Source organism: Zosterops lateralis (assembly GCF_965231275.1).
Source record: "Zosterops lateralis genome assembly, chromosome: 8".
In the NCBI taxonomy this organism is placed as follows: Eukaryota; Metazoa; Chordata; class Aves; order Passeriformes; family Zosteropidae; genus Zosterops; species Zosterops lateralis.
Genome location: NC_139768.1, coordinates 32,412,001 through 32,425,233, shown reverse-complemented (window position 1 = coordinate 32,425,233; position 13,233 = coordinate 32,412,001). Strand labels below are relative to the sequence as shown.

Genomic DNA, 13,233 nt, shown 5'->3' with positions numbered 1-13,233 from the left:
AGGCAATCCATGTGAAAGGCCAACCTCTGTCAAAAGGGCAGTGGGGTGCCAAGAGGAAGCGTGCTCGGACAGAAGAGTCTTCCCAGTCCCCACAGCCGATGGAGGTTTGATGGGAAGGTTTAATCCCACACCTACCTCTCCCTGTCAGTGTCCCTGAAGGGACCAAAATTGTTTAATTTGTGTTTGAGTTTTCTGTTCACAGGACAAAGAGTCGGTGGTGAGAAGGCAGTTGCTCTGAAGTATTGAGCTGCCTGGATTTCACTGGACTGTTGCTCTGATCAGAGACTGTCCTGGAACAATTTGGAACGGACATTGTGATTTTTTCCTTTGCTGTTTGGCAGCTGGAATGGACTGTCTTTCAAGATCCATTCGTCGCCCTTCGTGACTTGTTTGGGAGCTGTTGGAACAGGATCATCTGGAAATTTCAACCAGTCCTGGGACGTTCCTGTGTTCTGCATCGAAACAGAACTCTGGGGACTGGAGTTTTTTAATAACACCTCCAAAAAGCCAATCCTCAATTGTGAATCTGAATGATTGTTTTCTGTGATTCATTTGTATCCTGCAGGTATCACTGGCTGATGAATGTCCAATTACTTGCATGTTCTAGAATGGGTCATTTTTGCCCCATCTGCCACAAGGCAGCAAAATATTGTTTGAAAAAATAAACAATCAATTTTTTTTGTTTGAGCTAATTATTGCTCGATTTCAGCCACAAAAATGGCAATCAATCATTTTTGTATGAGCTCATTGCTCAATTGATAAATGCAGGCAACAACGCTTGCGAATTTGATGGGTGCAGATTTTTGTAAAATTCATACTCTCAGTATTATGGGAGGAATTTGAATGGAGCTTTGCAAGCAGTGTTTCTCTGCCAAATGCTCTGGAGCCATGAGCTGTTGCGAGTGGCAAGAATCCTTTGGATTTCTTTTTTGCGGCCCAAAAATATTCAGAAATTTAGTGCAAGGGCCCACTGTCTTTACAGATGATTTGGGAGGATGAGGTAGGCCAGTGTTCCTTGGAAGGATGATTTTGAGGGCAGAAGCCCCTGAAGATGGGCAGCCCATTTGGTTGTTTGGGGCTGCTGTCATGGCATTTCCACAGTTTTCCCAAAAACTTTTTCATTTAGTCACGGATTTAATTTCTGTGGTTGACATGGCACACAGATGGGTTGTTCAATTTAAAGGGAGTCAGCAATGTTGTTTGTTCCATTTGCTGAAGAACCTTTTGTTGTGCCACAGAGGCCTGGTTCTTCAAAAACAAAACCGGGGAATGCAGGGTGAAACCCCGCAAATTTAATTGGCAAAGGCTTTGCATGCCATGGAGCACCTTACAGGTGCCACAGAATTTCACTAACCCTGCAATGTGAAAAGCAAGAAACTGTGACCGAATGAAGGTCAACAGAGGAGGAGCCACTGGTCCTCCCATGGGAACAGAAATTGAACTGTGGTTCATTCTCTTTTTTTAAGGTAAAAAGGGTGAGATGTCGTCCCTGCATTTCTTGATTTCAAGTGTTTGAGTCTTTGCAGCAGCTTCTCACGCTGCTTCATGTAAACAATATTGTATTCTTAGAATTTATCTGTATGTTTTGCATTCTTGTTCTCTGAGAGAGAACTTGACTGATGGTCATATTGACCAATGGAGTCAGGAGGTTGTAACCTCTTTGGGCCAATCTTGGCCCTCTGTACAAAATGTATATAAGCTTTCGGAGTCAGATAATAAAAGAGCATTCCATGTTTCACCAAGCTGCTGCATGCTGTCCTCTGTGGAGGTCCACACCACATCGCAACATGTTGGCCCTCTAAGGGCAGGGGTAACAAGTTCCAGGAACCCACAGGGATTTGGATTTCCCATTTGAGCTTGTTGTGTAATGAGGGCGATCCACGGACTGCAGGGAGCACCGGGGGCAGGATGGATTGCAGAGACTTTTCCTCTCCACACCCCGCCCGGCCTCGGCAGTGGGGAGGAACAGGCACTGAGGTCACCCCGAGAGTGAGTGCAGGGCACAGGGGGCACCTGAGGAAGGACAGCCCTGTGCCGGGCTAAGAGGGGAAGCTGGGACTGCCCAGCGTGGAGAAGGTCCTTTCTCCAGCCCCTGTCACAGGGGAGCTCGGGCCTTGCTGCACAGATACGGCCGCTCATTTGAGCAGCTGTGACTCCAAAATTTATGGTCAGCCAGGCACACACACTCGGAATCTCCAAGGACAGGAACCCTGCAAGGAGGAGCAGAGGCAGCGCTGGTTGCCAGGGGAACACCTTGTGCCCCTGTCCCCCCGTGCCCTGCCCGGCTCCCCGGCACTCACCAGGAGCTGAAGTCGCTGCCGTCCCCCCACTGCAGGCGCTGGCCCCGCCTGCGCAGCCCGAGCCAGTAATCGACGTTCCCGCGGAGGCGGGAGAGCAAACCCTGCCCAGGAGAGAGGAGTGGGAGCTGCCCCGGCCCCTCGGGGGGACACGTGCCCGGGGCTCCTTCCCTGCAAGGCCCCGGGACGGGGCTGCACCCCCAGCCCTGCCAGCACCCAGCCCGGCCCAGGAGCACCCCCAGGCTCCCCTCAGCCGCCCCACACCGCCCGCAGCCCCTCACTCACCATGGCCTCCTCATCCTTGACAATGGCCAGGGAGGCCCCGAGCTCGGAGCACCGTTCCTGAGCCTGCTCCCAGGTGCCGGCATCCCTTGACAAGTAGTAGCAGAGCCCGTTGTAGCCAACCCAGCCAGAGGGACAGCCCAGAACACACTGGGGAGCCGCAGGTGGAACCGGAAGCTGTGGTGCTGCAGGGGGAAGAGGAGAAGCTCTGAGGATTCCCCTGTGCAGGGAGCAGGGAGCCCGCTCTGCCCCGAGGGGCTGGGCCCAGGCTGCTGCCCCTCCCTTACCTGACTGCACAGCCAAGGCCACCACCAAAGCCAGCACCAGGGACACGAGGAGCACGATCAGCACCAAGGTGAGCACGGGATGGCACCTGAACCACTTGCCTGCAGCAGGAAAGAGCTGCTGGCTGGGAGAACCAGAGGCGGCCCTCCAATCTGCTCCCCCAATGCCCAGGGAGCACAGGAGGGAGCCCTCAGCCAGTGTGCCCCTCACTCAGCTGGCAGCCAGGGAGCCAAGAGCCTGGCACACAGGCAGGGACACAGGGCTGGGGACAGCCAGGGACACAGGGCTGGGGACAGGCTGCAGCTGCAGAACTGCACAGCCTTGGGGGCAGCTGGGGCTCTTGGCTGCAGCCACCGATGGGGCCGAGCAGAGCACGAGGCCTCTTCCAGACATCGGGAAACAGCCCCACACCTGCCAGCCCTGTCCTTGGCATGTGACACCGTCCCCTCCCCAGAGGCCACAGGGCTGGCCCTGCACTCACTCAGGAATCTTCTGAGGATCATTTTGTGTCCATTGCCGGTTGCTGATGTGCCCTGGGGACCCAGGGGCTCCCTCACACTCCCATCACTGGTGCACAATCCACTCTCCATACTTTCACTCCTTGCAGGCTCACAGGTGCCATCCCCCTGCTCTTGACAAGTGGCTTCTTGTGCCCCAGGCAAGTGTGTAACCCCGGCTGCTGGTCCTTCCTGGAGATGTGGGAGCCCCTTCACAACTCCATTAAGGGAGCAGAATTCACTCTCCTCCAGCTCACAGGCGGCATCTCTCTGCTTGGAACAAACAGCAACTCGCTCCCGAGACATCAGCAGTGCTGAAAAAGCCTTTCGGAGATGGGCCTCGGGAACAGCTCCCCACCCGCGCTGACGGCACACTGAAAGGGACACGGGGAGAGGTCAGCGCCGGTCCCGGCCCTGCGGGACACCGAGGCTCAGGAAGGCGCTGCCAGCTCAGTCCCGCCCTGTCCCCGCTCCGCCGACGCCGCGGCAGCTCCTGCGGAGACAAGCGCAGCCTCCGGGAGCTCTCCGGTGGCCGCAGCTGTCCCGGCCCCTGGGGCTCTGCAGCCGCTGCAGCCCAGCTCCGTGCCGGGACAGGCGGGGACAGCGCCTGCGAGCTGCCGGCTGCAGCGGGGACGGGACAGCTGCGGCTCGGAGTCCGCCTGCCCGGGGGGAAGAAGCAGCAGCAGCAGCAGCAGCAGCAGCAGCAGCCCCGGGCCGCTCACCATTGTCCCCCGCATTGGCCCGGGCCGGCGGCTCGGAGCCCGGGGACACCGAGCGCGGGCACGGCCGCTTTGGCTCCTGCCCGGGCACTGCCGGCGGCTCCCGGCAGAGAAGGAAGGCGGCGCCGAGAAGAAGCCTCGGGGCTACCCGGGAGCTGAGGCACCGATCGGGGTGCTCGGGGAGCTGAGGACTTGATGGATCGGTTCCGCGGTCCCGACTGGGGGGACACGGGGGGACCCGGCACAAAGAACTCGCCAGAACCGGCCCCTGCCCCTCACCGCGGCCCCCCCGGCCCGCAGCGAGCCCCGAGCTGGGGCACAACCCACCGCGAGTCCCACCTTTCCCGGAGCCGCCTCCCAGCTCGGCCTCCCCACAGGGCCGGGCCGCCGCTCCGGTGTTACAGGCGGCGCACATCGCCGGCATTACGGTTCCTTCCAGACACTTCGGCAACCGCCGTTCCCGCCGCAGATTCAAACCGATGTGGGGCGGAGCGACTTCCGGCCGTTTTGACCAATCAGTTCAAACACAGCCCGAACACAGCGCGGGGCTGAGCGAGGACACGCCCACGAGCAGTTCCGCTTCCGGTTCCAGCGGCGGCTCCAGCGTGTCGGCGCCTTTTCCTCGGCGCGGGTTTGTCGGGACTGGAGCGGGCGCGACCCTGCTTCTCGGGGGAGCCTTTGCTGTTCACGCAGATCAAATGCATTCCAACTATCGGCGATTTCCAACACCATCAGTTTCTCCCCTCTTTTCCTGGACCCATTTGACAGTTCTCCCTTTCCCCCCACAGCGCTGGAAAGCAAAACGCCCGCCTGCCCCACGGCCATCCCCGCCGCCTTCCACCGCTCCGGCCTCGTCCCTCTTTCTCTCCCCTTGGCTTTGCTCCACTTGCTCCCTCCTCCTCTCCCTGCCAGCTCGCAGCAAAGACATTTCACCCCCTGGCAGCACCTGCCTCCTCTCACTCGGCCCCGTTTTGCTCCCTCGGAACTCCTGGAGCCGCTCAGAGCCCTCGGGCATCCAGGGCGTGTTTTGGGCCCGGGTGAGGCACAGCTGGTGATGGGCCCGCCAGGGCAGGGACTGTGTTACACTTGTGGTGTGTAAGTAGAGATGGGCTGGTGGGGGATGTGCTGGTTGGAGGCCTCCTGGGGCACCGTGATCATGAAATTACAGTGTCCTCGATATTTGGTGATATCAGGAGGAACATCAATAAGACTTTTCCATTTGACTTCTGCAGGGCAAACTTTGGCCTGTTTAGGAGACTTCTTCAGAGAGTTCCTTGGGAAGCAGCCCTGAAAAAAAAAGGAGTCCAGGAAAGGTGGGCATGCTCCAAACCAGAGATCCTGAGGGCACAGGAACAGACTGTCCATGTGTGAAAAAAGATGAGTCAATGAGGCAAACATCCACCCTGGATGGGCAACAAGGTTTTGAAGGAAGTTAGGAATAAAAGGAAGACGTGCCATCTTTGGAAGGAGGGTCAGGTTTTTCAGGAAGTATTTAAGGGGGTTGCTCGGGTATGCAGGAAAAAAATTTGGGAGTCCAAAGCTCCATTTAATTTAGCAACTTTTGTAACGGATAATAAAAAATGTTTTTACAAGTAAGTGAATGGTACAAGGAAGGTTTGTTCTCTTTTGGATGTGGGAGGGAACTTAGTAACTGCAGATAAGGACAAGGCAGAGGTGCCCAACACCTTCTTTGCCTCCGTCATTACTGGGAACAGGGCTTGTCCTCAGGACAACTGTCCTCCTGGGCTGGTGAATGGTGTCAGCGAGCTGGAACCCCTAGGTTGGATCCCCTACTGCTTTACCTCTCCTGCTCTTGCTCTGCTTTGTGTGATAATAAACTCACATCATCCCCCCAGTGGTGTCTGTTATTGCGGTGCCCGGTGAGTGAACTCTGCCTGGCCTTTTCCCGACCCTCGAGCCTTTCCCGGTGTGCTCTGTTCCCTGCCCAGGGGAGGAGCAGAGGGACAGAGGGTTTTGCTGGCCCCGGGCAGCTGGCCAGGCCCAGGCCACCCCAGGAATCCCGGCCAGAATTCCCTCCAGCATTTCCCGGCCCCAGGGCGGGTCCGGCTCCGCGGGCCGGCGGCTCCAGGAGTTCCGAGGGGGCAAAATGGGGCCGAGTGAGAGGAGGCAGGTGCTGCCAGGGGGTGAAATGTCTTTGCTGCGAGCTGGCAGGGAGAGGAGGAGGGAGCAAGTGGAGCAAAGCCAAGGGGAGAGAAAGAGGGACGAGGCCGGAGCGGTGGAAGGCGGCGGGGATGGCCGTGGGGCAGGCGGGCGTTTCGCTTTCCAGCGCTGTGGGGGGAAAGGGAGAACTGTCAAATGGGTCCGGGAAAAGAGGAGAGAAATAGCTGGATATCGTCCACCTTTGACATTCTTCTGAGCTGCCTGAGCTGCCAAGGCAATGGACAGAGTCCGAGCCCCGCCGGCCGCCCGGCACCGCCAGCGCTGCGGTGTGTCGTGCCCCGCCCCGCCCCTGGCAGCAGCAGCAGCAGCCCCTGGGCCCGGTGAGACCCCCAGGAGCGGCTTCCCGGGGGCTGCGGGTCTTCAGCAGCTTCACCCGACGGCGGGGGGGCCTTTTTTCTTAGCGCGGTTATGTTGGGACAGGAGCCGCCTCTCCTCTGCTCTGCCCTCCGGAGTTTGAGGCGGCTCCAGCATTGCTGGGACCCGCGCTCGGTTTTCCTCAGCTCCCGGGGCACCCCGATCGGTGCCTGAGCTCCCAGGGCACCCCGATCGGTGCCTCAGCGCCCGGGGGCCCCCGATCGGTGCCTCAGAGCTGCTCCATCGGTGCCTCAGCTCCCGGGGCATTTCGATCGGTGTCGTACAGGCGGGCTCCATCGGTATCTTAGGTCCCGGGGCTCCGCCATCGGTGCCGCGGGGGCGCTCCTTCGCTTCCTCAGGTCTCAGGGCACCCGGATCGGGGCCGCAGGGGGGGCTCCGTCGCCAGCCCAGCTCCCGGGGCACTCCGTCGGTGCCTCAGCTCCCGGGGACATTCCGATCAGTTCTGCACGGGGCGGGGCACTCCGTCTGTTGCTCAGCCCCCGGGGCACCCCGGCCGGTTCAGCGGGGCGGGCCCTGGCCGTGCCTCAGCTCCCGGGGCACCCTGGCCGGTGCCGGACCGGGAGCGGCTTCTTGTCGTGTCCCGCCCCTCCGCCGTTCCCGCCCCTGATTGGTCAGAACGGCCAGAACCCGCTCCGGCCCCACATCGCTTCACTCCCGCGGCACTTGCGGGTCACTCGGGTCCGGACAGGGGCAGCGGCGGCTCCCGGAGCTCGGAGGCGGCCCCGGCACAGGTGGGACCCGCGGCGGGTTGTGCCCCAGCTCGGGGCTCGCTGCGGGCCGGGGGGGCCGCGGTGAGGGGCAGGGGCCGGTTCTGGCGAGTTCCTTGTGCCGGGTTCCCCCGTGTCCCCCCGATGGGGGCCGCGGGATCGCTCTGTCGGTGCCTCAGCTCCCGGGGCACTCCGTCGGTGCCTCAGCTCCCGAAGCACTCGGATCGGTGCCGCAGCTGAGCTCCCGGGGCACCTCGATGGGTGCAGAGTTGCACCCGGCACGTCCGCCTCACTCATAATGTCCCGCCCATTTCCTGGGAAATGACCGCAGCCCGCCCATCGTTCCTTTCCTGCACGTCATTGGTCAACACGGCCAGAAGACGCTCCGCCCCCACAGCGCATTGAAAACTGCAGCGGCGGCAAAGAGCCCGCTCCGGTTTGGAATGGGCCAGTGCCGGAGCTCGGAACCGGCTCCAGCACAGGCGGCACCAGCGGCCGGTTGTGCCCCAGCTCGGGGCTCGCTGCGGGCCGGGGGGGCCGCGGTGAGGGGCAGGGGCCGGTTCTGGCGAGTTCCTTGTGCCGGGTTCCCCCGTGTCCCCCCCGGTCGGGACCGCGGAACCGGTCCATCACGTCCTCAGCTCCCGGGGCACCCCGATCGGTGCCGTACAGCGGGGCTCCGTCGGTGTCTCAGCTCCAGTGGCGCCCCGATCGAGCCGAGGCTTCTTCTCGGCGCCGTCTTCCTTCCCTGCCGGGAGCCGCCGGCAGTGCCCGGGCAGGAGCCAAAGCGGCCGTGCCCGCGCTCGGTGTCCCCGGGCTCCGAGCCGCCGGCCCGGGCCAATGCGGGGGACAATGGTGAGCGGCCCGGGGCTGCTGCTGCTGCTGCTGCTGCTTCTTCCCCCCGGGCAGGCGGACTCCGAGCCGCAGCTGTCCCGTCCCCGCTGCAGCCGGCAGCTCGCAGGCGCTGTCCCCGCCTGTCCCGGCACGGAGCTGGGCTGCAGCGGCTGCAGAGCCCCAGGGGCCGGGACAGCTGCGGCCACCGGAGAGCTCCCGGAGGCTGCGCTTGTCTCCGCAGGAGCTGCCGCGGCGTCGGCGGAGCGGGGACAGGGCGGGACTGAGCTGGCAGCGCCTTCCTGAGCCTCGGTGTCCCGCAGGGCCGGGACCGGCGCTGACCTCTCCCCGTGTCCCTTTCAGTGTGCCGTCAGCGCGGGTGGGGAGCTGTTCCCGAGGCCCATCTCCGAAAGGCTTTTTCAGCACTCCTGATGCCTCCGGAGCGAGTTGCTGTTGGTTCCAAGCAGAGAGATGCCGCCTGTGAGCTGGAGGAGAGTGAATTCTGCTCCTTTCATGGAGTTGTGAAGGGGCTCCCACATCTCCAGAAAGGACCAGCAGCCGGGGTAACACGCTTGCCTGGGGCACAAGAAGTCACTTGTCATGAGCAGGGGGATGCCACTTGGGAGCGTGCAGGGAGTAAAAACGTGCAAAATGGATTCTGCACCAGTGATGGGAGTGTGAGGGAGCCCCTGGGTCCTCAGGACACATCAGCAACTGGCAATGGACACAAAATGATCCTCATGAGATTCCTGGGTGAGTGCAGGGCCACCCCTGTGGCCTCTGGGGAGGGGACGGTGTCACCTGCCAAGGACAGGGCTGGCAGGTGTGGGGCTGTTTCCCGATGTCTGGAAGAGGCCTCGTGCTCTGTTCGGCCCCATCAGTGGCTGCAGCCAAGAGCCCCAGCTGCCCCCAAGGCTGTGCAGTTCTGCAGCTGCAGCCTGTCCCCAGCCCTGTGTCCCTGGCTGTCCCCAGCCCTGTGTCCCTGCCTGTGTGCCAGGCTCTTGGCTCCCTGGCTGCCAGCTGAGTGAGGGGCACACTGGCTGAGGGCTCCCTCCTGTGCTCCCTGGGCATTGGGGGAGCAGATTGGAGGGCCGCCTCTGGTTCTCCCAGCCAGCAGCTCTTTCCTGCTGCAGGCAAGTGGTTCAGGTGCCATCCCGTGCTCACCTCGGTGCTGATCGTGCTCCTCGTGTCCCTGGTGCTGGCTTTGGTGGTGGCCTTGGCTGTGCAGTCAGGTAAGGGAGGGGCAGCAGCCTGGGCCCAGCCCCTCGGGGCAGAGCGGGCTCCCTGCTCCCTGCACAGGGGAATCCTCAGAGCTTCTCCTCTTCCCCCTGCAGCACCACAGCTTCCAGTTCCACCTGCGGCTCCCCAGTGTGTTCTGGGCTGTCCCTCCGGCTGGGTTGGCTACAACGGGCTCTGCTACTACTTGTCAAGGGATGCCGGCACCTGGGAGCAGGCTCAGGAACGGTGCTCCGAGCTCGGGGCCTCCCTGGCCGTTGTCAAGGATGAGGAGGCCATGGTGAGTGAGGGGCTGCGGGCGGTGTGGGGCGGCTGAGGGGAGCCTGGGGGTGCTCCTGGGCCGGGCTGGGTGCTGGCAGGGCTGGGGGTGCAGCCCCGTCCCGGGGCCTTGCAGGGAAGGAGCCCCGGGCACGTGTCCCCCCGAGGGGCCGGGGCAGCTCCCACTCCTCTCTCCTGGGCAGGGTTTGCTCTCCCGCCTCCGCGGGAACGTCGATTACTGGCTCGGGCTGCGCAGGCGGGGCCAGCGCCTGCAGTGGGGGGACGGCAGCGACTTCAGCTCCTGGTGAGTGCCGGGGAGCCGGGCAGGGCACGGGGGGACAGGGGCACAAGGTGTTCCCCTGGCAACCGGCGCTGCCTCTGCTCCTCCTTGCAGGCATCCTGTCCTTGGCGATGCCGAGTGTGTGTGCCTGGCTGACAGTGCATTCGGGACTCACAACTGCTCAAATCGGCGGCCGTATCTGTGCAGCAAGGCCCGAGCTCCCCTGTGACAGGGGCTGGAGAAGGGACCTTCTCCACGCTGGGCAGTCCCAGCTTCCCCTCTTAGCCCGGCACAGGGCTGTCCTTCCTCAGGTGCCCCCTGTGCCCTGCACTCACTCTCAGTGTCACCTCAGTGCCTGTTCCTCCCCACTGCCGAGGCCGGGCGGGGTGTGGAGAGGAAAAGTCTCTGCAATCCATCCTGCCCCCGGTGTTCCCTGCAGTCCGTGAATTGACCTCATTCCACACCCGGCTCGACTGGGGGCCACCAGCGCCCCTGCCGGCGGTGCCCGGAACTGCAGCGAAGGGGAAAGGGCCGCGGCCGGGACGGGCTTTGTGTTCTGTTCCTTGTTAACGCCGCGCTGGGGCTTGTCTGTGCGCTTTGGGATACGTGCTAGTAAAGAACTGTTCTTCCTCTTCTCGTACCTATTCCTGAGAGCCCCTTCGTTTCAAAATTAGAATAATTCGGGGGGAAAGAGTCTACATCTTCCCTTGCAAGGGAGGCTCCTGCCCACCTTAGCAGACAGCCGTCTTTCGAAGGAAAACGACTCCATCCCTCTGTGTCGCTGTGTGGGGAGGAAGGGGGGAGGAAGGAGGGAGGGAGGGAGGGAGGGAATCGAGGATCAAGTGGAGTCCAGGAAGGAGAGAACAGTGTGGGGAAGGTGCATTTTGAGGATTTTGCGTACTTCTCCTTCCCTTGCTCTGATTTCTTTGATTCGAAATTCGATTAAAATTCATTTTCCCGGCCCGGGCCTGTTCTGCCCGTGATGGGTGAGAGACCTCTCGCTGCCTTTACTGAGACCCTCGAGCCTTTCCCGGTGTGCTCTGTTCCCTGCCCAGGGGAGGAGCAGAGGGACAGAGGGTTTTGCTGGGCCCGGGCAGCTGGCCAGGCCCAGGCCACCCCAGGAATCCCGGCCACAATTCCCTCCAGCATTTCCCGGCCCCAGGGCGGGTCCGGCTCCGCGGGCCGGCGGCTCCAGGAGTTCCGAGGGGGCAAAACGGGGCCGAGTGAGAGGAGGCAGGTGCTGCCAGGGGGTGAAATGTCTTTGCTGCGAGCTGGCAGGGAGAGGAGGAGGGAGCAAGTGGAGCAAAGCCAAGGGGAGAGAAAGAGGGACGAGGCCGGAGCGGTGGAAGGCGGCGGGGATGGCCGTGGGGCAGGCGGGCGTTTCGCTTTCCAGCGCTGTGGGGGGAAAGGGAGAACTGTCAAATGGGTCCGGGAGAAGAGGGGAGAAATAGCAGGTGCTGGATATCGTCCACCTTTGACATTCTTCTGAGCTGCCAAGGCAATGGACAGAGTCCGAGCCCCGCCGGACGCCCGGCACCGCCAGCGCTGCGGTGTGTCGTGCCCCGCCCCGCCCCTGGCAGCAGCAGCAGCAGCCCCTGGGCCCGGTGAGACCCCCAGGAGCGGCTTCCCGGGGGCTGCGGGTCTTCAGCAGCTTCACCCGACGGCGGGGGGGCCTTTTTTCTTAGCGCGGTTATGTTGGGACAGGAGCCGCCTCTCCTCTGCTCTGCCCTCCGCAGTTTGAGGCGGCTCCAGCATTGCTGGGACCCGCGCTCGGTTGTGCCTCAGCTCCCGGGGCACCCCGATCGGTGCCGCAAGGGGGACTCCGTCGGTGCCGAGGAGCTGCCGGGGCACCCCAGTCGGTGCCGAAGAGCTGCTCCGTTAGTGCCTCAGCTCCCAGTGCACTCCGATCGGTGCCGCACGGGGGGCTCCATCCGTTCCTCTGCTCGCGGGGCCCCCTTTTCGGTGCCGCAGGGGGGACTCCGTCGCTGCCTCGCCTCCCCGGGCACCCCGATCGGTGCCTCAGAGTAGCTCCATCGCTGCCACAGCTCCCGGGGCACTCCGATCTGTTCCCCACGAGGGGCTCCGTCGCTTCCTCTGCTCCCAGGGCCCCCTTTTCTGTGCCTCAGAGCTGCTCCATCGGTGCCTCAGCTCCCAGGACACCCCGATTGATGTCTCACCTCCCGGGGCACTCCGTCTGTTGCTCAGCTCCCGGGACACGCCTGTCCGTGCAGCGGGGCGGGCCCTGGCGGTGGTTTAGCTCCCGGGCGGTGCCGGACCGGGAGCGGCTTCTTGCTGTGTCCCGCCCCTCCCGCACCTGATTGGTCAGAACGGCCAGAACCCGCTCCGGCCCCACATGTGTTCAGCTCCCGCGGCACTTTCGGGTCACTCAAGTCCGGAGCGGGGCGGCGGCGGCTCCCGGAGCTCGGAGGCGGCTCCGGCACAGGTGGGACCCGCGGCCGGTTGTGCCCCAGCTCGGGGCTCGCTGCGGGCCGGGGGGGCCGCGGTGAGGGGCAGGGGCCGGTTCCGGCGAGTTCCTTGTGCCGGGTTCCCCCGTGTCCCCCCAGTCGGGACCGCGGAACCGTTCCATCACGTCCTCAGCTCCCGGGGCACCCCGGCCGGTGCCTCAGAGCTGCTCCATCGGTGCCTCAGCTCCCGGGGCATTTCGATCGGTGTCGTACAGGCGGGCTCCATCGGTATCTTAGGTCCCGGGGCTCCGCCATCGGTGCCGCGGGGGGGCTCCGTCGCCAGCCCAGCTCCCGAGGCCATTCCGATCAGTTCTGCACGGGGCGGGGGGCTCCGTCGCTTCCTCAGCGCCCGGGGCACCCCGATCGGTGCCTCAGCTCCCGGGTAGCCCCGAGGCTTCTTCTCGGCGCCGCCTTCCTTCCCTGCCGGGAGCCGCTGGCAGTGCCCGGGCAGGAGCCAAAGCGGCCGTGCCCGCGCTCGGTGTCCCCGGGCTCCGAGCCGCCGGCCCGGGCCAATGCGGGGGACAATGGTGAGCGGCCCGGGGCTGCTGCTGCTGCTGCTGCTGCTGCTTCCCCCCGGGCAGGCGGACTCCGAGCCGCAGCTGTCCCGTCCCCGCTGCAGCCGGCAGCTCGCAGGCGCTGTCCCCGCCTGTCCCGGCACGGAGCTGGGCTGCAGCGGCTGCAGAGCCCCAGGGGCCGGGACAGCTGCGGCCACCGGAGAGCTCCCGGAGGCTGCGCTTGTCTCCGCAGGAGCTGCCGCGGCGTCGGCGGAGCGGGGACAGGGCGGGACTGAGCTGGCAGCGCCTTCCTGAGCCTCGGTGTCCCG

General features: G+C 63.4%; 2 protein-coding genes across 2 annotated transcripts; one reads left to right on the top strand and one right to left on the bottom strand.

Moving 5' to 3' along the window:
* Positions 1-1,940: 1,940 nt before the first annotated feature.
* LOC310911905 (C-type lectin domain family 2 member B-like) lies at positions 1,941-3,393 on the bottom strand. Its single transcript, XM_083865940.1, has 5 exons — positions 3,346-3,393; positions 2,867-2,965; positions 2,583-2,764; positions 2,301-2,401; positions 1,941-2,210 (listed from the first exon to the last, which is right to left on the bottom strand). The coding sequence occupies exons 1-5, from the start codon at positions 3,365-3,367 to the stop codon at positions 2,096-2,098; spliced, it is 519 nt and encodes a 172-aa protein (XP_083722066.1). The 5' UTR covers positions 3,368-3,393; the 3' UTR covers positions 1,941-2,095.
* Positions 3,394-8,495: 5,102 nt separating this feature from the next.
* LOC310911904 (uncharacterized protein) lies at positions 8,496-10,364 on the top strand. Its single transcript, XM_083865939.1, has 5 exons — positions 8,496-8,924; positions 9,305-9,403; positions 9,506-9,687; positions 9,869-9,969; positions 10,060-10,364. Exons 1-5 carry the CDS (start codon positions 8,603-8,605, stop codon positions 10,172-10,174), a joined length of 819 nt encoding a protein of 272 aa, XP_083722065.1. The 5' UTR covers positions 8,496-8,602; the 3' UTR covers positions 10,175-10,364.
* The last annotated feature ends 2,869 nt before the right edge of the window (positions 10,365-13,233 follow it).

Bases quoted from the DNA above. Each gene is read 5' to 3' on its own strand.
- LOC310911904 (XM_083865939.1), top strand. From the start codon at position 8,603: ATGCCTCCGGAGCGAGTTGCTGTTGGTTCCAAGCAGAGAGATGCCGCC. The intron at 9,404-9,505 runs GTAAGGGAGGGG...TTCCCCCTGCAG, and splicing joins GGCCTTGGCTGTGCAGTCAG to CACCACAGCTTCCAGTTCCA. The intron at 9,688-9,868 runs GTGAGTGAGGGG...TCTCCTGGGCAG, and splicing joins TCAAGGATGAGGAGGCCATG to GGTTTGCTCTCCCGCCTCCG.
- LOC310911905 (XM_083865940.1), bottom strand. From the start codon at position 3,367: ATGATCCTCAGAAGATTCCTGA. The intron at 2,966-3,345 runs GTGAGTGCAGGG...TTCCTGCTGCAG, and splicing joins GATCCTCAGAAGATTCCTGA to GCAAGTGGTTCAGGTGCCAT. The intron at 2,402-2,582 runs GTGAGTGAGGGG...TCTCCTGGGCAG, and splicing joins TCAAGGATGAGGAGGCCATG to GGTTTGCTCTCCCGCCTCCG.